The sequence below is a fragment of the Oncorhynchus nerka genome, linkage group LG20 (genome assembly GCF_034236695.1).
Source record: "Oncorhynchus nerka isolate Pitt River linkage group LG20, Oner_Uvic_2.0, whole genome shotgun sequence".
Lineage (NCBI taxonomy): Eukaryota > Metazoa > Chordata > Actinopteri > Salmoniformes > Salmonidae > Oncorhynchus > Oncorhynchus nerka.
In genome coordinates, this window is record NC_088415.1 from 12,793,836 (window position 1) to 12,817,849 (window position 24,014).

At 44.5% G+C, this 24,014-nt stretch overlaps 1 protein-coding gene and 1 long non-coding RNA gene across 4 annotated transcripts in view; both read left to right on the plus strand.

The window, feature by feature from the left end:
* The window catches only part of LOC115101954 (rho GTPase-activating protein 39-like), a 191,988-nt gene extending 182,276 nt beyond the window's left edge, over positions 1–9,712 (plus strand). For 2 of the 3 annotated variants that reach the window (XM_065005242.1, XM_065005244.1), the window contains 4 exons: positions 848–1,047; positions 5,633–5,724; positions 6,597–6,766; positions 7,953–9,712. In XM_065005242.1, the coding sequence (XP_064861314.1) occupies positions 848–1,047; positions 5,633–5,724; positions 6,597–6,766; positions 7,953–8,147 (657 nt within the window). In that variant the 3' untranslated portion in view covers positions 8,148–9,712. Of the gene's footprint in view, positions 1–847; positions 1,048–2,722; positions 2,878–4,266; positions 4,351–5,632; positions 5,725–6,596; positions 6,767–7,952 lie in introns of those variants that run through there. The other variant, XM_065005243.1, reaches the window with a different exon arrangement.
* A 7,995-nt stretch (positions 9,713–17,707) lies between these two features.
* LOC115101955 (uncharacterized) lies at positions 17,708–22,086 on the plus strand. Its single transcript, XR_010460126.1, has 3 exons — positions 17,708–17,856; positions 20,620–21,577; positions 21,669–22,086. It is a non-coding gene; the product is annotated as an uncharacterized LOC115101955 (long non-coding RNA).
* Positions 22,087–24,014: the final 1,928 nt, after the last annotated feature.

Here is a 24,014-nt window from a genome sequence, read left to right on the forward strand (position 1 = left end):
AACAGATTTATGTTTGCCTGCATTAAAGTCCACGGCCACTAGGAGCGCCCATGGCCTTACACAGCTCGTTGAGAGCAGTCTTAGTGCCAGTCGGTTTGTGGTGGTAAATAGACATCTACAAAAAATATCAATTGTAAATAGTCTACAGCTCATCATGGGGTATTTTAACTCAGTCGTGCAGAACCTCGAGACTTCCTTAGTATTACACCAATTTAACAGAGAGAGAGATGATTATTTACTCATCGCCATAGTTTTATCAGGGTACCCGCACGTCGGCCTCTATGTTGTAGTTAATTTTTCGTCTGAATGTCGGGGATTGGGGTCAGCAGTATGTGCCACTGACTCATTAAGGTAGAAATGTTCATCCAAATCGAGGTTAGGGATTGCTGTTCTGATGTCCAGAAGCTATTTTTATGGTCATAGGAAGCGATGGCGGAAACATTATGTCCAAAAACTGTTAAGATCTGTTGGGGGAAAAAACACACAAAATAGCAGAATTGTTCAGGACCCATTAAAATGTCCGCTATACATTCCAGCGCCATTCTTTCTTTTAAACCTTATTTAACCCCTCGGAGCTGCTGAGATGGAAGCTGGGCATTAAACATGGCTGGGTGTCTCCTGTCTACTTCTGTATATGAGGGACCTGACCTACAGTTCAGCTGTGATTGCAGTAGGGAAGTTACAGTAGTGTGAGTGACTCCACCTGGGCCTGACATAGATAGACAATGTACCTAGATAAGGGTCGGCTTAAAACCAGTTCTAAGCTTAAATCAATAGACTTTCTAGAGCTGTGTTTAGGGACAGGTCACTTTTTCCTACTCACACCCCACCCCCTCCCCCCTCACAGGGTCTAAGGAAGCCCACCCTGGAGGAGTTAGACCAGGGGAGGAATGCCATCGTGACCCCTTCCTTGTTCGGCAGTGCCCTGGAGGAGATCATGGAGCGCCAGAGCGAGCTGTTCCCGGAGCGCAGGCTCCCCTGGGTGCAGGTGCAGCTTTCTCAGTGCGTGCTAGCCCTGGGAGGGGCCCAGACAGAGGGAATCTTCAGGTGAGGAGTCACACCACATCACCATCACACCACACCAGGCTCGGCTCCTGGGAGAAGGGGTGGGCGTCACGGTGGAAGGATAGGGGGCAGAAGAGCAATGTTGGTGGAATTGGATAAACTTTGGGTTCCAGAAACGGTCTCTACAGATGAGGATCACTTTGAGGGGGTAAGTAGCGTTATGGGGTAAAGAAAGACAGGCGTGCATCATGGGAGAAAATACAGTATAGCCATCCCTGACACACATGGTATGCAGAACCAGACTGGGTCTGAGCCATTGTTTCAGCAGTAATTAGCAGTACAGACAGACAGAACTCTTCTGCTCCTTCTCTCCCAGCCCCAGGCCAGCAGCGTTATAGGACCAGCCTCATCAGAGACTCCCATTGGTCGGGAGGGGAGGAAGTGAGGCTCTTTCTCCTCTGATCTCAGGCTATGTTAATCAGTTAAACAAACACCCTGCCTGGTTAACCTGGGGAGGTTAATCCTTACTGACTGGGCTGTGGAGGAAAAATGGAGGAGATGACTGTAACCCTCGCTGATTCAGACCCTCTCCTGGGGCATCGGTACAGATGTCTGGCGCTCTGAAGACCCCTACAAACTCGGGCCCAAGCCCTGCTCATGGCTCAGACAGACTGTGTGGTCCTACTGAGAAATGGTAGTTCAAACAAACATTAATATGTTTGACATTACCAAATGATACAAATTCACAGACTAAATCCCTGTCACACAGCAAATAATGAAAATCCACCAAATGAATCTTTTGGCCGTTCATGTTTCAGATAAAAGCATCCGATGATTAAAGACATTGTTTTATGCCTGTGTATGTGAAAGTAAACACAGTGGGAAGAGTTTCCTCTTTCTCTCCCATTCTGTTTGTATTGAAGTACATTTAGAGCCCAGTGTTCTGCACACCATCTCTGTGTAAGTTCCTCTTTGGCTGAGGCCTCATCACATACTGACAGACTGTGGATTGTACATAAAACAAACAGGAGATTATGTGAGATACTGTAAACATATTTTAAGACAGTTCCCTTTTTGTCACAGTTCTCATTTTTGTCACTCACATCTCCCTTCAGTCTGGTGTGTGATTTGAACATTGACAGGAATTCTACCCTGACAGTTTTTTTTTAACCCTGCTGTCAGAGGATTGTCTTTACTTTTGTTTTCTTATTGAGCATCACGGTTTATTTGTTTTTACTTGACAGGGATCCCGGTGTCAGGGGAATGACTGGCATTATCCTTGTGGCTCAGTGATTTTGCTTTCTTTAAAAAAAATCCTTGGCACAATCAGTCCCCATGTAAAGGATACCTCCAGACGTGTAGCACTGCTATGTCTGTGTCTGCGGACATGAAACACCTTTTTCACTAATTATATCTGAGTGGTATTGTATAACCATGTCCACCTGGGATCATATATCCCCAATATGTGTGGACTAGACCACGGCAACATGCTGAAGTGATACCGTGGTTGCCCCCAGAGCCATGTATTAAATACATGGCTTTGGTCTTCCCTGGGCAGCTTCAAGAGAAATGTCACAGCTGCTCTCTTTCGCTATAAATGTTAATAATTAATAGCAAACCACAATATCCCAAATGTATAACAATTTCAGGACGTGGAGGACAGCCCCGTGAAGGTATATCCAATTGATGTGAGAAATATCAAAATGTCTGTTTGTAGCCAGCACTTTCAGCCAGAGGATTTTGAAACGGAACTGAAGTCTCAACTGATGGAGTTGGTATGTCGTCGGCAAGTGATGCTGTTCCATGTTCCCTTCAAAGGGAAAGGCATCCGATCAGCCAACATCAGTGCAGCAGAAAAGAGGACAAGCTGAGGTAAGGTAGCTAACGTTACCTAGCTAGCTAGTGAACTAAACCTATTTATCTAAACCAAAATCGAGCTAGCTAGCGAACTAAATGTATTTATCTAAACCAAAATCGAGCTAGCTAGCTAGCTAGCGAACTAAATGTATTTATCTAAACCAAAATCTAGCTAGCTAGCTAGCAAACTAACTGTATTTATCTAAACCATAATCTACCTAGCTAGCTAGCGAACTAAATGTATTTATCCCCATGCTTCAGCCTAGCCGCTATGCTACTACATCCGTCAGACTACAGGAGAATGTTCATGGCTGCAATAGCACACCTGCCTGATAATATGAGCCATGTAGGCTATAGCCTTTCGGGAAAGAGCTAGCCCTGTAAATACAACTTTTTTGGCAACATGGGCTCATTTCTGGAGATGAACATTGGCAGGTGTGTGCCGTGCTCAGACCTCAAAATTGGCATTGCATTGCAAGTGGCATTAAAATGGTCTTAAAAAGACTTCAATTCAACTTCCTGGAGCCTGCAGAAAGCCTTGATTCAACTTCCTGGAGCCTGCAGAAAGCCTTGATTCAACTTCCTGGAGCCTGCAGAAAGCCTTGATTCAACTTCCTGGAGCCTGCAGAAAGCCTTGATTCAACTTCCTGGAGCCTGCAGAAAGCCTTGATTCAAGCGCCGCACCAGAGAATAGCGACACCTTCTAAATGCACCTTCTAAAATCTGAGTAAAATCTACTAAATCTATCCATGATTAGCAAATAATATACTGGAGCTAGGCATAAACAGGTATTGTTGTCAAAGTTGGTGTTTTTACAAGTAGGTTACAACTTCTACTGTAGTTTTGTCTCTATTATGACTGAAAGACTTGAAGGCAACATTGGAGAAAGGGAGGTATTAGTGAGGAGGGCATGGTGTGGGGTGACTGACTGGTGTCTGTTGGGGGTGGGTATTGTGTGTGAACGTTAGTATGCATGATCTATTGACATGAACAAAAAATTCACCAATACACTAAACTGTCTACAAGACAAGTGTTCCTCAAACCTTTCTAACCCTTGCAGTCAGTTCTTTGGCATAGGGGAGAGGGGCTGTTAATATACCCTTCTAGACTACATTTACATTTAAGTCATTTAGCAGACGCTCTTATCCAGAGCGACTAGACTATTCACTCTATTGGTGGCAGTGCTTGTCTACTCAACAACTGTAGGTGCTCGTACACAACTAGACTGTCTACAAGTCAACTCAAACTTTTCACAACTTTGCTAACAGCCCATCTCAATGGCGCACTCGGAGTCAATAATGAAACAAAACACATACCAGTCTACTCTACCCTTTTTAGTTTATAGATTAACATGGTTTATTGTATGGTTACACATCCTAATGATCAGTCTTCATGTCTTTCCAGGAGACTTGCAGTACAACAAATCCCCTGCAAGAGGTCGAAGGAGTGGGTGGTGAAGAAAGTGTATGAGACGCTTGTCCACCCGACTGTGGAGTGCAGGAAGAACCAGACGCTTGTCCACCTGACTGTGGAGTGCAGGAAGAACCAGACGCTTGTCCACCTGACTGTGGAGTGCAGGAAGAACCAGACGCTTGTCTACCTGACTGTGGAGTGCAGAAAGAACCAGACGGTTGTCCACCTGACTGTGGAGTGCAGAAAGAACCAGACGGTTGTCTACCTGACTGTGGAGTGCAGAAAGAACCAGACGGTTGTCTACCTGACTGTGGAGTGCAGAAAGAACCAGACGCTTGTCCACAAGGAGCCACAGCCCCCCAAACCCAACATCCCTGCCAACATCGCCACAGCGCCAAAGCCTGCTAAACCAGCTGCCATTAACCAACACAAGAAGAGGCTCACCAGATGAAGAACATTTTGGAACCTGGCTGGAACATTCAACCAACACAACATCCATATTCAGTACTGATGAAGTAGTATAATATAGAATGCCTAGTATGCTCACAACTGCATTGTGGTATAAACATTGCTAGCTGTTGTAGAAAAGTATATAATGCGTTTTACTAAATGTACTGACAAGTGACTAAATTATTCCAGCTGCATCCAAAACCAATAAAGTGTTGACTTCAATTTCTTGATCAATTCATTGTGATATTCAAGTCCAATGCACGGTAACATAGCTCCTGCGAACCTGTAAACTAGTACCGCCCCCGTTTTGAAAAGCCTGCCTTCGAGGGTGAGAACAAGGAAGTATGACTGTCAGGCTGTAGTCTTTACAAAGCCAGGGAAAATGAGTCAACCTAGGTATCCTGCAATGTCCTGGCAGATAGGAACATCGTTGAGACAAGTCCGGTGGCTCTATTGAACAATGATGACCATATCTACTCGCTGCCGGCGTGATCGTGCAATTGGAGAAACACAAAGACCACAATAATTGCTACAAAACTTGACTCCACATTTTTGGGATCAGACAGCTGACTCAATCAACCAATGACATCAGTGGTTGAACTCTCCCGGCGAGTAAATTCAAAAATACAGCTATAGTGCATAATTATGTCTGAAACACCCTCTCATCACTCATAATTATGTAGGGAGACTGGAAAAACATCCCAAAATACTGGCTAGTGGTGAAATGTCCTTTTAAAAGACCTGCTGCACCACCTAGTGGAGCATTATCACACTACAACAATCAATATCAACGCTGTCATAATACTGTATATCAGCTTCTAGTCCTCCGTTGACATCGCTTTATCTCCTATCACTTCCTCGTCTGTAGCAGCTGTTAAACCTATCTGCTGTGTGTCTCTTCCCTCAGGGTGCCTGGAGATATTGACGAGGTGAATGCGCTGAAGCTGCAGGTGGATCAGTGGAATATTCCAGAAAACCTTGGGGACCCCAACGTCCCGGGTAAGAAATAAATCCCTCTCATTCAACAATAAAAACAAAAACACTAAATTCCTTCTCTTGGCTGCCTGTTTTGAATGGAGAAACTAACCTTTTCTTTGAAAATATTGTCAAGGCTGTATACAGAGCAGTCTGCACTCCATCATGCCTGGGGGAGGTGTGGGCGTCAGAGGGGTTCTGTATACAGAGCAGTCTGCACTCCATCATGCCTGGGGGAGGTGTGGGGGTCAGAGGGGTTCTGTATACAGAGCAGTCTGCACTCCATCATGCCTGGGGGAGGTGTGGGCATCAGAGGGGTTCTGTATACAGAGCAGTCTGCACTCCATCATGCCTGGGGAGGTGTGGGGGTCAGAGGGTTCTGTATACAGAGCAGTCTGCACTCCATCATGCCTGGGGGACAGCAGAGGTGTGGGCGTCAGAGGGGTTCTGTATACAGAGCAGTCTGCACTCCATCATGCCTGGGGGAGGTGTGGGGGTCAGAGGGGTTCTGTATACAGAGCAGTCTGCACTCCATCATGCCTGGGGGACAGCAGAGGTGTGGGCGTCAGAGGGGTTCTGTATACAGAGCAGTCTGCACTCCATCATGCCTGGGGGAGGTGTGGGGATCAGAGGGGTTCTGTATACAGGGCAGTCTGCACTCCATCATGCCTGGGGGAGGTGTGGGCGTCAGAGGGGTTCTGTATACAGAGCAGTCTGCACTCCATCATGCCTGGGGGACAGCAGAGGTGTGGGCGTCAGAGGGGTTCTGTGTACAGTGGAAAGGGGGGGGGCTTGGTTTTTTATCTTTTTAGCTCTGGTAAAATGAAGTAAAGATTGTTCTCAAATGTACAGAAAAATAAATCTATTTTAAACATAAGAACATCTCTCTCCCCTAGCGTCTCTGCTGAAGCTGTGGTACAGGGAGCTGGAGGAGCCAGTCATCCCTCAGAGCTTCTATCAGCAGTGCATCAGTAACTATGAGGATCCTGAAGCAGCTATCAGAGTGGTACAGTCTCTGCCTGAACTCAGCAGACTGGTGCTCTGCTACTTTATACACTTCTTACAGGTAACACTCAGACATATGGACGGCTTGGTTGTTTAGCAACAAACCCATACTTGCGCAACCGTGGAGCCAAACAGGCGAGGGTTAGCTTAGAATCAAAGGCTTGTTGACAACATGTAAACTACACCGAGTGTACAAAACATTATGAATACCTTCCTAATATTGCGTTGCCTCCCCTTTTGCTTTCAGAACAGCCTCAGTTCGCCAGGGAATGGACTCTACAAGGTGTCTAAAGCGTTCCACAGGGAAGCTGGCCAATGTTGAATCCAATGCTTCCCACAATGCTTCTTGATAAACACGGGAAATTGTTGAGTGTGAAAAACCCAGCAGCGTTGCAGTTCTTGACGCACAGTGCGCCTGGCACCTACTACCATAACCCGTTCAAAGGCACTTAAATGTTGTGTCTTGCCCATTCACACATACACAATCCATGCCTCAACTGTCTCAAGGCTTTAAAATCCTTTAACATGTCTCCCCCCTTTATCTACACTGATTGAAGTGGATTTAACTGGTGACATCAATAAGGGATCTTAGCTGTCACCTGGATTCACCGCATCAATCTGTCATGGAAAGAGCATGTCCCTAATGTTTTATACACTCTGTGTATATTTTCTCTCTGAATCTTTATTGAAAACATACATTTACACAATGAGCACTTGTCTCTCAAATACATCGTTACAGTTGTTGGTTAGCTAGCTAGCTATTTTTTTTGTTGCCATATTAGCATTGACGTGGCAAGAGTCAAAAGACCTCAAAACAAGACATGATGTCAATAACAAGATACAACGAGCTGAAACGAGCTACCTGCGATTCCCCACTTGTCATTGTTGCTAGCTACAGCAACTCAGACTTCTGCCGGCGCGCATATCGTTTTCGGGACATTGTCTGCTAACCCATCTATAGGTGTCTCTCTCGCTCGTCTACCCTCTTTTTCTTTCTCTCCTCTCTTGATTGATTGAATTATTGGGGGAAAAACATGCACTGACTATAACCCAGGGGATAACGTGTTTAAGTGAAATTCACTTGTTTCCAATGTGGTCCCTCTATAAATGTTTAATCTGTCACTGTATGTTTTGAAGTTACACCTACATAATAACTAGATGTATTAGTATAAACACAACAAACACCACATAAATGTTTCTGACCTTGACTCTCACCCTAAACTCATCCACTCATCCCTCTCCTGCAGGTGTTTGCTCAGCCCGTCAATGTGAGTAAGACCAAGATGGACGTGAATAACCTGGCCATGGTAATGGCTCCCAACTGTCTCCGCTGCCAGTCAGATGACCCACGCGTAATCTTTGAGAACACGAGGAAGGAGATGTCCTTCTTACGCATGCTCATTGTTCACCTGGACACCAGCTTCATCAAGGGCCTCCTCTGAGGGAGCCAACTCTATCCCTCTTCATCAAGGGCCTCCTCTGAGGGAGCCAACTCTATCCCTCTTTATCAAGGGCCTCCTCTGAGGGAGCCAACTCTATCCCTCTTTATCAAGGGCCTCCTCTGAGGGAGCCAACTCTATCCCTCTTTATCAAGGGCCTCCTCTGAGGGAGCCAACTCTATCCCTCTTTATCAAGGGCCTCCTCTGAGGGAGCCAACTCTATCCCTCTTTATCAAGGGCCTCCTCTGAGGGAGCCAACTCTATCCCTCTTTATCAAGGGCCTCCTCTGAGGGAGCCAACTCTATCCCTCTTTATCAAGGGCCTCCTCTGAGGGAGCCAACTCTATCCCTCTTTATCAAGGGCCTCCTCCGAGGGGGTCATCTCTTTATCCATCACCATGCCCTGGAGAGCTGCACTTGTTCATCAGCCCTCAACTATAGCTGCTCTGTCTTTCTATCATACAACTCTACAACTGTCTACCACCTTATTCACAACAAGCCCTCTGTTCCTTCACACTTCTCATCAACCATATCACATCTCAACCCTAGATTCCCTCTGGTTCACGAACACCACAGCCGGAGGACCACAGACAGTGGACTGCACAGACAGTGGACTGCACAGACAGTGGACTGCACAGACAGTGGACTACACAGACAGTGGACTGCACAGACAGTGGACTACACAGACAGTGACCGGGTATCTAGATGGTTTTTCGTGCTCCGAATCATCTTCCCTTATTGTTTGAGACTTTGGGACAAGCTCACATGTGATGGTAGTGGGAGTCTGTTTATCCGTTGGAAAGCAGGACATACATTACACGGTGTTCTTGGGCTCGTGTTAATGACTGGAGCAGAATCAGTGGAATGGTATCAAACACACGGTTTCCAGGTCTTTCATGCCTTACCATTTGCTCCGTTCCAGCCATTTATTATGAGCCGTCCTCCCCTCAACAGCCTCCTGTGCTACTGTTTCTGCTCCAAACACTGGACCGTGCTGGCGTGAGATTCAGCATGTGAAGAAGAGCAATCGCAATACGAGACTATTATGCACAAGAAGCATGTGTGCAGGGAAAAGTCCAGAGACAAATGTGTAAATATGATGTTGTTTTTATTGTGGGGGGAATTAGTTCCTGCTTCGAGTGCCACATATGTATCTGACTGCCATGGTAGTGAATGATGATGATGTCTCATCACGTTTAGACAGAACCCACGACAGACAGAATCTGTATTATTCCCTTCTCTTTTCCTTTATTATGTAATGGTGTGTCTGCAAGCAACGATTTCCTTCGCATTTCATTTGCTTTTTTGACTAATTTGAATATGAATTCTGTCTGTGTTGCCAGAGCTGCAGGATGAGTTGATAGTAAGGTTTAGACTTCTCCACTGGCCACAGAGACAGATTCCCCCTCTGGGCAACAACAAATATAGATATTTATTTCTAAACAGTTTCTCTTAAAATAAAAATGGTTACCCATCAGTTAGGCAGAGATGTGTGTACATATGTGAGAGACAAAGTCTCGGATTAAAATGAGGAAAACACATTTCTATTCTCCTCAGCGGTGGAGTTGGGGGGGGCTAGGGAAAATCTGTGGAGCACTTTCTGCTGTTTTACTCCAGACAATTACATTTCGCTTATTTTTGGAGAGGGCCAAAAATAATTTTATCCTCCCTTCAGTGGAACACAATTATACCTTTGATGGAGCTTGTAAAAATGCTAATTTTAGCTATTAGCAGGTCAGGGGAAAAGGATGCAGGAGAAAATGAGAGCGCTGCTGCCTGGACCTAAAAGCCTTAGCCACGCAGACAGTGGTGGATTTACAATGCAAGCCAAAGGGAGAGGCAATCTGGCAGTGGTTTTAGGGTCTGGGGGTACATTAGTTTAGTGCCATATACTGGGAGGACAAAAAACAAGTCGATTTAGTATTTTTAGACAATATTGCCTAACAAGGACTTTCCTATTCCTCAAAATCGTATGCCACATAAGGAGAAGAGGGTTTAAAATCCATATTTCAGCTGTCTTAAGGGCCATGCGGTTTCCGTTATATTTAGCAGTGTGGTCAGGGTTTAGGTTTTAATGCCCCACATGTTTTCTCTGTGTCTACCTCATCTTAGTGATGGGGTCTGTGCTGCGAGGCTTGTGTGTATGTATACGCACGTGTACGTAAGTACTTGCACATCAGTGTGTGTGTGTGTTTGCCGACTATGCGTGTGTCAACTGTAAATGTGTGTGTTTGTGTGGTAGGAGTCTGTTCATATAGCATATACTCCGTAGTTACTGGAAGCTGGAGCCCCTAAATTAGAGGGTGTGTTTAGCCAGAAAATTGCATCTAGAGGTTATATGGTTGTTAACCCCTTTTCTGCACTCACAGCATTTACAGAGGCCGCTCCTTCGTTTCCTGCATTAATGCTTTACTGTTCGTCTTACGAAAACCCAAGCCACCAGAGTTGGGTACTCCATAGCCACATCAGAGGACACTACCCAGCTTTCTCCTCACCTCTAGCCAGCAGGGGCAGCTCTGAGGTGGGGTGGAGGATGGCTATGCAGGGCCCGTAGTTCTGGGAGTGCATGAGAGATATATACTGAGCCTGCAGAACGAGGAGGGAGAATTCAGGGGCCAGCAGTCACTGGTCTATTGCTAAAGTTCTTGTAATTGTATCACAATGTGAGTGTTCTTCTAGAATCTATACACAGACCTTTAATAAAACAGCTGTGGACCTGTAACTCTTAAGACACTGAACTCCTGAAGCTCTGGTTTAACTCTTCTCCATCCTGTGTTCTTCAGTGGCTGATGATTCATATATATATATATATATACACAGTGTTATATATGAATAGTAGCATGGTCTTTGGTCACTGAATGTTCAAAACAATGACGGTTATAATAACACGATTCCACAATATTGTGAAAAAGAGTTCCATTCTTCAGTAATGTCATTATTCTCTTAGTTTGAGATCAATGATTACGATGCGAGTCAGCGGTGTAATTTCTTGATTTGATAAATAATTTTTGACTCTTATTTTTTTTCCTAACTGGAATGAGTGTTGATAATGTTTGTTGAGATGATAAACTGAAGTGTGTCATGTTTAGACTGTGTTTGATGACAGTTACATGTGTGTGTCCCCGTCCATTGTGCTTCCTCTTCCCTGGCCCTCACATGATGGGTGCTATTGACTCGTTGTAAATATGCTTGCAGGTCTTTTGGGTATGTTGGTGTGTGTGTGTGAGTGTTCGAAAACAAGAAAAACAGCAACGGTGATTGTGTGGATGGATTTATTTCATAAATAATTGAAAAAATAAAGTTTGTAAACAAAATTTGTCATCACTTGTTTTATACTGAACAAAAATAAACATAACATGTAAAGTGTTGGTTTCATGAGCTGAAATATAAGATCCCAGAAATGACGTACGCACAATATTATTATTTCTCTCAAATTGAACACAAATTTGTGTACCTCCCTGTTAGTGTACATGTCTCCTTTGCCAAGATATTCCATCTGCCTGACTGGTGTGGCATATCAAGAAGCTGATTTAAAAACATGATCCTTGTGCTGGGGACAATAAAAGGCCATTCTAAAATGTGCCGTTTTGTCACACAACACAATGCCACAGATGTCTCAAGTTCAGGGAGCATGCATATGGCATGCTGATTGCAGGAATGTCCATCAGAGCGGTTGCCAGATGAATCCCAGTTTCAACTCTACCGGGGCAGATGGCGTCGTGTGGGCGAGCGGTTTGCGGATGTCAACGTTGTGAACACAGGGCCCCAAGTAACTTCACACAGCCATCGGAAAGCAGTGGAACAACATTCCACAGGCAACAGTCTGATCAACTCTATGTGAAGGAGGTGTGTCACGCTGCACACCAAATACCGACTGCTTTTCTGATCCATGCTCCTCCTTTTTTTTAAAGGTATCTGTGACCAACATATTCATATCAGTATTCCCACATCATGTGAAATCCATACATTTGGGCCTAAAGAATTTATTACAATTGACTAATTTCCTTATATGAATTGTAAGTAGGTAAAATCTTTGACATTTGCATGTTGCGTTTATATTTGTGTTCGGTGTATCTTGAAAAGATTAGTTAACAAGGGATGAGTCGAACTTGTGCAAGTCTCCCATTGACATCAATATGCATGTCAGGGTTTTAGTCTCTGGTTACCAACAGAAACATGGAGTAGATGGCCAGAGGACCAACAGAAACATGGAGTAGATGGCCAGAGGACCAACAGAAACATGGAGTAGATGGCCAGAGGACCAACAGAAACATGGAGTAGATGGCCAGAGGCCCAACAGAAACATGGAGTAGATGGCCAGAGGACCAACAGAAACATGGAGTAGATGGCCAGAGGACCAACAGAAACATGGAGTAGATGGCCAGAGGCCCAACAGAAACATGGAGTAGATGGCCAGAGGACCAACAGAAACATGGAGTAGATGGCCAGAGGACCAACAGAAACATGGAGTAGATGGCCAGAGGACCAACAGAAACATGGAGTAGATGGCCAGAGGACCAACAGAAACATGGAGTAGATGGTCAGAGGCCCAACAGAAACATGGAGTAGATGGCCAGAGGACCAACAGAAACATGGAGTAGATGGTCAGAGGCCCAACAGAAACATGGAGTAGATGGTCAGAGGCCCAACAGAAACATGGAGTAGATGGCCAGAGGACCAACAGAAACATGGAGTAGATGGCCAGAGGACCAACAGAAACATGGAGTAGATGGCCAGAGGACCAACAGAAACATGGAGTAGATGGCCAGAGGCCCAACAGAAACATGGAGTAGATGGCCAGAGGACCAACAGAAACAGGGAGTAGATGGCCAGAGGACCAACAGAAACATGGAGTAGATGGCCAGAGGACCAACAGAAACATGGAGTAGATGGCCAGAGGACCAACAGAAACATGGAGTAGATGGCCAGAGGACCAACAGAAACATGGAGTAGATGGTCAGAGGCCCAACAGAAACATGGAGTAGATGGCCAGAGGACCAACAGAAACATGGAGTAGATGGCCAGAGGACCAACAGAAACATGGAGTAGATGGCTAGAGGCCAGTGCTTACACAATTTTGGTTGCGGGGGCCGAGGATACCATTAGGTCCATATGTTATGATAGAATGATGTCTTTCACAGCACCCAACACATCCCAACACTGTCACAGCTGAACGTATTTGACAAATAAACAGCATATGTTACCACAATCCCAACAGAGCCGTGGTAACTCTGTGTTAAAGCAAAGCTCTGGTATCTTCCTGGACAGCTGTAAGCATCAGGCCAAGTCGAGGAGAATAAGCAGCATATGTTACCACAATCCCAACAGAGCCGTGGTAACTCTGTGTTAAAGCAAAGCTCTGGTATCTTCCTGGACAGCTGTAAGCATCAGGCCAAGTCGAGGAGAATAAGCAGCATATGTTACCACAATCCCAACAGAGCCGTGGTAACTCTGTGTTAAAGCAAAGCTCTGGTATCTTCCTGGACAGCTGTAAGCATCAGGCCAAGTCGAGGAGAATAAGCAGCATATGTTACCACAATCCCAACAGAGCCGTGGTAACTCTGTGTTAAAGCAAAGCTCTGGTATCTTCCTGGACAGCTGTAAGCATCAGGCCAAGTCGAGGAGAATAAGCAGCATATGTTACCACAATCCCAACAGAGCCGTGGTAACTCTGTGTTAAAGCAAAGCTCTGGTATCTTCCTGGACAGCTGTAAGCATCAGGCCAAGTCGAGGAGAATAAGCAGACCTGCACTAAATAAGTCTGCAAAATGCACAAAATACAAGAAACTGCCAAAATACAGGAAACATTTGAGTAAATGAGGGTTCTGGTGTGGGGTGCATTTTCCTGCCATGGTTTAGGTCCACTCAGCCCCTTAGAGGGCAAGGTAAACACCAATAAATACACAGCCATTCAAAGTGATGACCTTCAACCTGTGGTGAACCATTTCTATGCTGATGGGCGTGGTCTCTTCCAGGATGACAATGCTCCCATCCACAGGGCACAAGTGGTCACTAAATGGGTTTGATGAGCATGAAAATGGTGTTAAAACCATATGCCATGGCTGTCTCATTCACCAGATCTTAACCCAATTGAACACTCATGGGAGATTCTGCAGTGATGCCTGAGAGTGTTAATCCATCTACAAAACACAAAAATATGGAATAAGACACTTGTAGCACTATCCAGACATTTGCAGCATTCCAGACACTTGTAGCATTCCAATCTAGAGGCGGGGAAAAACCGCACACCTATTTAGGCGAGGTGCTGGCTAGCGGAGTAGAACACTTGAAAAATGTAAGGAGAGCAGCGCACTCTAGGAGCTCGGATGCAATAATTGAATAACCTAATTAACCAGCGATTCCACAGACAAGCTGTCTTCATCAGGATTCATCCAGACACTTGTAGCAGTATTATTATTCCAAGGCGTATTGAAGGTGTTCTGGCGGTTTGTGGTGGTCCAACGGGCCTATTAAGACGCTCTGTTGGTGTTTCCCTTATTTTCGCCATGTTAGCGGTACACCATAGACTAGGCCTACATGGAGATGTTTCTATATTTGATTTATTTCACCTTTATTTAACCAGGTAGGCAAGTTGAGAACAAGTTCTCATTTACAATTGCGACCTGGCAATTATCTAGCACAGTGACTGATCATTATCGAGGAAAATACAAAAGCACATTGCTGAAGTTGCCCTTAAAGGCCCAGTGCAGTCAAAAACTTGATGTTGCTGTGTTATATATATATATACTCTGCTCAAAAAAATAAAGGGAACACATAAACAACACAATGTAACTCCAAGTCAATCACACTTATGTGAAATCAAACTGTCCACTTAGGAAGCAACACTGATTGACAATAAATTGCACATGCTCTTGTGCAAATGGAATAGATAACAGGTGGAAATTATAGGCAATTAGCAAGACACCCCCAATAAAGGAGCGGTTCTGCAGGTGGTGACCACAGACCACTTCTCAGTTCCTATGCTTCCTGGCTGATGTTTTGGTCACTTTTGAATGCTGGCGGTGCTTTCACTCTAGTGGTAGCATGAGATGGAGTCTACAACCCACACAAGTGGCTCAGGTAGTGCAGCTCATCCAGGATGCGAGCTGTGGCAAGAAGGTTTGCTGTGTCTGTCAGCGTTGTGTCCAGAGCATGGAGGCGCTACCAGGAGACAGGCCAGTACATCAGGTGACGTGGAGGAGGCCGTAGGAGGGCAACAACCCAGCAGCAGGACCACTACCTCCGCCTTTGTGCAAGGAGCACTGCCAGAGCCCTGCAAAATGACCTCCAGCAGGCCACAAATGTGCATGTGTCTGCTCAAACGGTCAGAAACAGACTCCATGAGGGTGGTATGAGGGCCCGACGTCCACAGTTGGGGGTTGTGCTTACAGCCCAACACCGTGCAGGACGTTTGGCATTTGCCAGAGAACACCAAGATTGGCAAATTCGCCACTGGCGCCCTGTGCTCTTCACAGATGAAAGCAGGTTCACACTGAGCACGTGACAGACGTGACAGAGTCTGGAGACGCCATGGAGAACGTTCTGCTGCCTGCAACATGTGGGGTGGCATTTCTTTGGGGGGCCGCACAGCCCTCCATGTGCTCGCCAGAGGTAGCCTGACTGCCATTAGGTACCGAGATGAGATCCTCAGACCCCTTGTGAGACCATATGCTGGTGCGGTTGGCCCTGGGTTCCTCCTAATGCAAGACAATGCTAGACCTCATGTGGCTGGAGTGTGTCAGCAGTTCCTGCAAGAGGAAGCCATTGATGCTATGGACTGGCACGCCCGTTCCCCAGACCTGAATCCAATTGAGCACATCTGGGACATCATGTCTCGCTCCATCAACCAACACCATGTTGCACCACAGACTGTCCAGGAGTTGGCGGATGCTTTAGTCCAGGTCTGGGAGGAGATCCCTCAGGAGACCATCCGCCACCTCATCAGGAGCATGCCCAGGGGTTGTAGGGAGGTCATATAGGCACGTGGAGGCCACACACACTACTGAGCCTCATTTTGACTTGTTTTAAGGACATTACATTAAAGTTAGATCAGCCTGTAGTGTGGTTTTCCACTTTAATTTTGAGTGTGACTCCAAATCCAGACCTCTATGGGTTGATAAATTTGATTTCCATTGATAATTTTTGTGTGATTTTGTTGTCAGCACATTCAACTATGTAAAGAAAAAAGTATTTAATAAGAATAGTTCATTCATTCAGATCTAGGATGTGTTATTTTAGTGTTCCCTTTATTTTTTTGAGCAGTGTATATATTTCCACAATATGATGTTGGAATAACTGTGAAATTGTGAAAATTATGATAATGCACTTTTAGTATAAAAGCTGTTTGAAAAGACCACCTGAAATTACAGCCTGTTTTGGTGGGAAGGAGTTTTGGCCTTCCACGATGACATCACCATGTGGTAAATTAGTTAATAGACCAATAAGAAGGAACGTTCCGAACCTCTCTGCCAATAACAGCTTTCCCCTCCCCACTCCTACAGTTTTTTAAAAAAATTCTTGCTAGAGAAATTGCCCTTTGCTAAGAAGCTTTATTATTTTTATTTTTTTTACCATTGAAATTTTAAAAAATCACAGGAAGGAACTTACTTGTTACCTAGAAATGATTTGATATTGAGGTAACGTTTGCATTGGACCTTTAATAAACTATAACGAGAAGTGGCTGGACATAACATCTACATTATGTATGTACGGAGTTGGTAGCAGTAGCAAGGAGATCTGTTCTCCTAAATTACAGCAATACTGCTCTCTGGTGGACAGATGTTTTATAGCATTTGTTTACGTATAGACCCACATGGTTACATGCACAATGCAAAACACAAGTTCCTCAAATGATGACTACTGAATTTCATACAAAAGAGGACTTAAGTCCTAATCTTCTCAAAGTCCAACATATAGTGTAGGTTCATCACAAAGCCTGTACACTGGGATAGTTTAACACATAGGGGAATCAAAATGATACAGAATATAATTGAAAAATACAAACTAAAAAAGCACATGGATCATCATCACTGTGCTGCCTATATTCTCTCTCTCCAAGACAAAAAATAATGCGAGAAACGATTAGAAAACAGAAAAAAAATCTAAATTCTCTCCAAAAAGTTACATATCATAATAGAAAGAAATCGAACATTTTATGTACACTTCTTGTTCTTGAGCTAGGAGGCAGTTTTATTTCTACTTTGCACATTTTTCCAATGCAAATCTACCATTCCAGTGTTTTACTTGCTATATTGTATTTACTTTGCCACCATGGCCTTTTTTTGCCTTTACCTCCCTTATCTCACCTCATTTGCTCACATGGTATATAGACTTGTTTATACTGTATTATTGACTGTATGTTTGTTTTACTCCATGTGTAACTCTGTGTCGTTGTATGTGTCGTTGTATGTGTCGAACTGCTTTGCTTTATCTTGGCCAGGTCGCAATTGTACATTTACATTTAAGTCATTTAGCAGACGCTCTTATCCAGAGCGACTTTACAAATTGTAAATGAGAACTTGTTCTCAACTTGCCTACCTGGTTAGATAAAGGTGAAATAAAAAATAAATAAATAAAATAGTGCAAACGCATTAGTTATCTGCTTCGTAACAGTGACCTTGCTCTGCCAGACAACATACGTTGTCCATAGAGGCCCGAGAAGCACGTTGCTCGAAGGATTTGCAACGCAGTGTGAAACAACTGCGGAGCGCAAGGTAAACGTCTATCTAGCTTCTTTGTAAAGAACATACACTGTATTTAAATGTAGCTGTATAATTTACATGTAAAACTAAAATGTAAAAGGTTTTGGTGGCGGTAATGATGTGACGCTTCTGTGGATATGAAACTTGCCTGCAAGCGTGCGGGATGATGTCCGTCTCGTCTTGGTAACGTTAGCTAATATTCGCTAGCTACAGCAAAATAATTTGTTTAGGGAAAAGTTTGGAAACTCAAGTGAAGTATAGTATCTAATTGTATTTATTTGATTTGCTGCATAAGTGAAGTTAAAGTTATGTGTTCTCAGACTGTGGTTACGGGGGCCCCGGGAAAGGAAACCACTATGAAACGTCTGTATCGACATTCCGTCATAAATTGTAAACAATCATTCATTCGATATCGGCGGAAGTTGCTATGAGTAGAACGCGGAAGCGAACTTTTCTTTTTACAGTGTTAAGTTATGGTTTTCACTGTTTTAACACAATTACGTTAACAGATTAGAACACGTGCATCTGTTAGATAAGGTTTTTTGAAGTTTTTGAGGAAAAGTGTTATTTGTCAAGGAATACTTGTGCAGGCATTCTGACGTCGCACGCACGTTTCATCCGCGGGCCAACTGGATTCAGATGTCATGTTTTTGATAGCACCGGTTTTAATATGTCTATAGGTTTAATGTAAGTTCACTGTTAGTGCGCGGTTTAATTTAAATAAATCAGAAACTGTGTTAGCGCTTCTGGGAATGTAAACAAGATCGAGTCACTTTTGTCCGACTTCTATCACTGCCACTAGCTAGGTTTCCATCCAATTGCCTACAGATTTTCATGTGAATATACATATGGATTCGCTGTGGATAAAAAACAAATCAGTGTTTGTTGACGTAGTGCACACAATGTACCTTTTACGCTTCCATTTTCAGGTGCCGAATAAAATAAAACAAACTGAAATGTGTTTCCATTGCATTTTAAACCTGACCGATAGTTTTGTCACAAACTGTTGCGTTAAATAGCAAATGTGTTTGCTCTGGTCTTGGTACGTGCGCTCTAGCCAACAGCTCGCATATACTGTCGTGGCCAAAAGTTGAGAATGACACAAATATTAATTTTCACAAAGTTTGCCGCTTCAGTGTCTTTAGATATTTTTGTCAGTTATTACTATGGAATACTGAAGTATAATTACAAGCATTTCATAAGTGTCAAAGGCTTTTATTGACAATTACATGAAGTTGATGCAAAGAGTCAATATTTGCAGTGTTGACCCTTCTTTTTCAAGACCTCTGCAACCCGCCCTGTCATGCTGTCAATTAACTTCTGGGCCACATCCTGAATGATGGCAGCCCATTCTTGCATAATCAATGCTTGGAGTTTGTCAGAATTTGTGGGTTTTTGTTTGTCCACCCACCTCTTGAGGATTGACCACAAGTTCTCAATGGGATTAAGGTCTGGGGAGTTTCCTGGCCATGGAACCAAAATATCAATGTTTTGTTCCCCGAGCCACTTAATTATCACTTTTGCTTTATGGCAAGGTGCCACAACATGCTGGAAAAGGCATTGTTCATCACCAAACTGTTCCTGGATGGTTGGGAGAAGTTGCTCTCGGAGGATGTGTTGGTACCATTCTTTATTCATGTCTGTGTTCTTAGCCCAAATTGTGAGTGAGCCCACTCCATTGGCTGAGAAGCAATCACACACATGAATGGTCTCAGGATACTTTACTGTTGGCATGACACAGGACTGATGGTAGCGCTCACCTTGTCTTCTCCGGGACAAGCTTTTTTCAGGATGTCCCAAACAATCGGAAAGGGGATTCATCAGAGAAAATGACTTTACCCCAGTCCTCAGCAGTCCAATCTCTGTACCTTTTGCAGAATATCAATCTGTCCCTGATGTTTTTCCTAGAGAGAAGTGGCTTCTTTGCTGCCTTTCTTGACACCAGGCCATCCTCCAAAAGTCTTTGCCTCACTGTGCGTGCAGATGCACGCACACCTGCCTGCTGCCAAGCAAGCTCTTACATTTACATTTAACATTTAAGTAATTTAGCAGACGCTCTTATCCAGAGCGACTTACAAATTGGTGCGTTCACCTTAAGACATCCAGTGGAACAGCCACTTTACAATAGTGCATCTAAATATTTTAAGGGGGGTGAGAAGGATTACTTTATCCTATCCTAGGTATTCCTGAAAGAGGTGGGGTTTCAGGTGTCTCCGGAAGGTGGTGATTGACTCCGCTGTCCTGGCGTCGTGAGGGAGTTTGTTCCACCATTGGGGGGCCAGAGCAGCGAACAGTTTTGACTGGGCTGAGCGGGAACTGTACTTCCTCAGTGGTAGGGAGGCGAGCAGGCCAGAGGTGGATGAACGCAGTGCCCTTGTTTGGGTGTAGGGCCTGATCAGAGCCTGGAGGTACTGAGGTGCCGTTCCCCTCACAGCTCCGTAGGCAAGCACCATGGTCTTGTAGCGGATGCGAGCTTCAACTGGAAGCCAGTGGAGAGAGCGGAGGAGCGGGGTGACGTGAGAGAACTTGGGAAGTGTACTCTTAACTGGTGGTGCCCCGATCCCGCAGCTGAATCAACTTTAGGAGACGGTCCTGGCGCTTGCTGGACTTTCTTGGGCGCACTGAAGCCTTCTTCACAACAATTGAACCGCTCTCTTGAAGTTCTTGATGATCCGATAAATGGTTGATTTAGGTACAATCTTACTGGCAGCAATATCCATTCCTGTGAAGCCATTTTTGTGCAAAGCAATGATGACGGCATGTGTTTCCTTGCAGGTAACCATGATTGACAGAGGAAGAACAATGATTCCAAGCACCACCCTACTTTTGAAGCTTCCAGTCTGTTATTCGAAGTCAATCAGCATGACAGAGTGATCTCCAGCCTTGTCCTCGTCAACACCCACACCTGTGTTAAGGAGAGAATCACTGACATGTCAGCTGGTCCTTTTGTGGCAGGGCTGAAATGCAGTGGAAATGTTTTTTGGGGATTCAGTTAATTTGCATGGCAAAGAGGGACTTTGCAATTAATTGCAATTCATCTGATCACTCTTCATATCATTCTGGAGTATATGCAAATTGCCATCGTACAAATTGAGGCAGCAAACTTTGAAAATTAATATTTTTGCAGGTTTAAAGTTAATTTCCTGCAATTCAACACATTTTGCCATTGACCTGAGAGAAAATGTTGCAGTTTTCAAGCAAATTTCCATCTAGCTGAGAGAATATTTTTCAGTTTTGAAGAGTTTCCTGCAATTCAACACATTTTGACACTGAGCTTGAGAGAACATTTTGCCATAGTTAATGCTGTGTTCTTTTGCTCTAACTTCAAAAATCAATACTGTTAAATTCATTTTTTTTGGAATGTTCAATTCCTCTAACTGTTTAGCTTTTATTTTGGTGATTGTAAAGTTCTCAAAGATTTAAAAAATATATATAGGTCCATTATTTTGTATACATACTTTATATTTGGGTTTAGTCATTTAAGTTCACGCTGAAAGCATTTTTTCCATCCCGAAAATTAATAACAAATTAAATGTAAAAAAATAAAACATTCTTTACATTTCGGCCCGTCCGGCCCACCCAAGGGTTTCTATGGCAGAAAAATCCCTGTACATTGGGTCAACATTCTGACCATGTCTGTTTTTCTCTCTCTTCAGCTTCCTATACTGTGAAGTTTTTCGATGGAGTAGTCAAGACCATTAAGCCAACCAAAGCAAAGCCATATAAGCTAGAGGTGAGAGCTCCATATGATTGTTGGTTCACACTAGTGTAGAAGATGGTTGCTCGGGTTATCTTAATGTTTTAAATGTTGTCTTGTGTGATAGAATGTGAAGGCCCAGGAGAGAGACATAACTCAAGGTGAGCAGAGCAATGGGAAAGGTGAAGCCAGAGAGTTACAAATCCAAAAAAGGATCTTCAGACCTGGAGGAAGAAGAGAGTAGGAAAGATGAAGAGGAGAAAACGCGGAATGGCAACATTGAGAACAGTGGACAGAATGGGAACCTGAACGGCGAGGAGGGGGAGACAGGAGCAGCAGAACTAGGCCAGGAAGGTGTTGGGGAACAGACTGAAGAGCCACAAGCCAAGAAAGATGGGCTGGCTGTCCAAGCTGAAAGGAAAGATGGGCAGGCTGTCCAAGCTGAAAGGAAAGATGGGCAGGCTGTCCAAGCTGAAAGGAAAGATGGGCAGGCTGTCCAAGCTGAAAGGAAAGATAGACAGGCTGTCCAAGCTGAAAGGAAAGATGGGAAGGTTGTCCAAGCTGAAAGGAAAGATAGACAGGCTGTCCAAGCTGAAAGGAAAGATAGACAGGCTGTCCAAGCTGAAAGGAAAGATAGACAGGCTGTCCAAGCTGAAAGGAAAGATAGACAGGCTGTCCAAGCTGAAAGGAAAGATAGACAGGCTGTCCAAGCTGAAAGGAAAGATAGACAGGCTGTCCAAGCTGAAAGGAAAGATAGACAGGCTGTCCAAGCTGAAAGGAAAGATAGACAGGCTGTCCAAGCTGAAAGGAAAGATAGACAGGCTGTCCAAGCTGAAAGGAAAGATGGGAAGGTTGTCCAAGCTGAAAGGAAAGATGGGCAGGCTGTCCAAGCTGAAAGGAAAGATAGACAGGCTGTCCAAGCTGAAAGGAAAGATAGACAGGCTGTCCAAGCTGAAAGGAAAGATAGACAGGCTGTCCAAGCTGAAAGGAAAGATAGACAGGCTGTCCAAGCTGAAAGGAAAGATAGACAGGCTGTCCAAGCTGAAAGGAAAGATAGACAGGCTGTCCAAGCTGAAAGGAAAGATAGACAGGCTGTCCAAGCTGAAAGGAAAGATAGACAGGCTGTCCAAGCTGAAAGGAAAGATAGACAGGCTGTCCAAGCTGAAAGGAAAGATGGGAAGGTTGTCCAAGCTGAAAGGAAAGATGGGCAGGCTGTCCAAGCTGAAAGGAAAGATAGGCAGGCTGTCCAAGCTGAAAGGAAAGATAGACAGGCTGTCCAAGCTGAAAGGAAAGATAGACAGGCTGTCCAAGCTGAAAGGAAAGATAGACAGGCTGTCCAAGCTGAAAGGAAAGATAGACAGGCTGTCCAAGCTGAAAGGAAAGATAGACAGGCTGTCCAAGCTGAAAGGAAAGATAGACAGGCTGCCCAAGCTGAAAGGAAAGATAGACAGGCTGTCCAAGCTGAAAGGAAAGATGGGCAGGCTGTCCAAGCTGAAAGGAAAGATGGGCAGGCTGTCCAAACTGAAAGGAAAGATGGGCAGGCTGTCCAAGCTGAAAGGAAAGATGGGCAGGCTGTCCAAACTGAAAGGAAAGATGGGCAGGCTGTCCAAACTGAAAGGAAAGATGGGCAGGCTGTCCAAGCTGAAAGGAAAGATGGGCAGGCTGTCCAAGCTGAAAGGAAAGATGGGCAGGCTGTCCAAACTGAAAGGAAAGATGGGCAGGCTGTCCAAACTGAAAGGAAAGATGGGAAGGTTGTCCAAACTGAAAGGAAAGATGGGAAAGTTGTCCACGCTGAAAGGAAAGATGGGAAGGTTGTCCACGCTGAAAAGAAAGATGGGAAGGTTGTCCAAACTGAAAGGAAAGATAGGAAGGTTGTCCAAACTGAAAGGAAAGATGGGAAGGTTGTCCAAACTGAAAGGAAAGATGGGAAGGTTGTCCACGCTGAAAGGAAAGATGGGAAGGTTGCCCAAACTCAAAGGGAAGATGTGAATGTAGGTGGGGAGTGTGTGATGAGCAGTAACCAAAGGCAGGAGGAGAAAGAAAGGGATGTTTCTGGACAGAGTTCCCCGCTGAACTGGTACCGACCTTCTGAAGGTATGTAGGTTAGTGTAAGGCCTCGATCACACAAACAGCGTCATTGCATTTTGGTTACTGGTTACCAGAAGTACATTAATTTCCAATGAAACGCTACGTTTGCCTTGCAGCCTTGCGTTGCAGAGGCAGTTGCAATGCGTTCGGTGTGGTGCATACGTTGGATTTATCGAATATATGCATCAAACTGTATGCCTAGACAGCTTGACAGAAATGGTAGCAGAAGGTGAACTTTTGTTGCACACACAGATGATGCTGTGTACCGTTTTGCATAATGACGCTAATCGGTGTGATCAAGGCGTAAGGCTTTGACAGTGGAACAATTAAAAACCGTTGTAGAATCACCAGGTTGAAATAGAACGTTTCCCATGGTTGGAGAAGA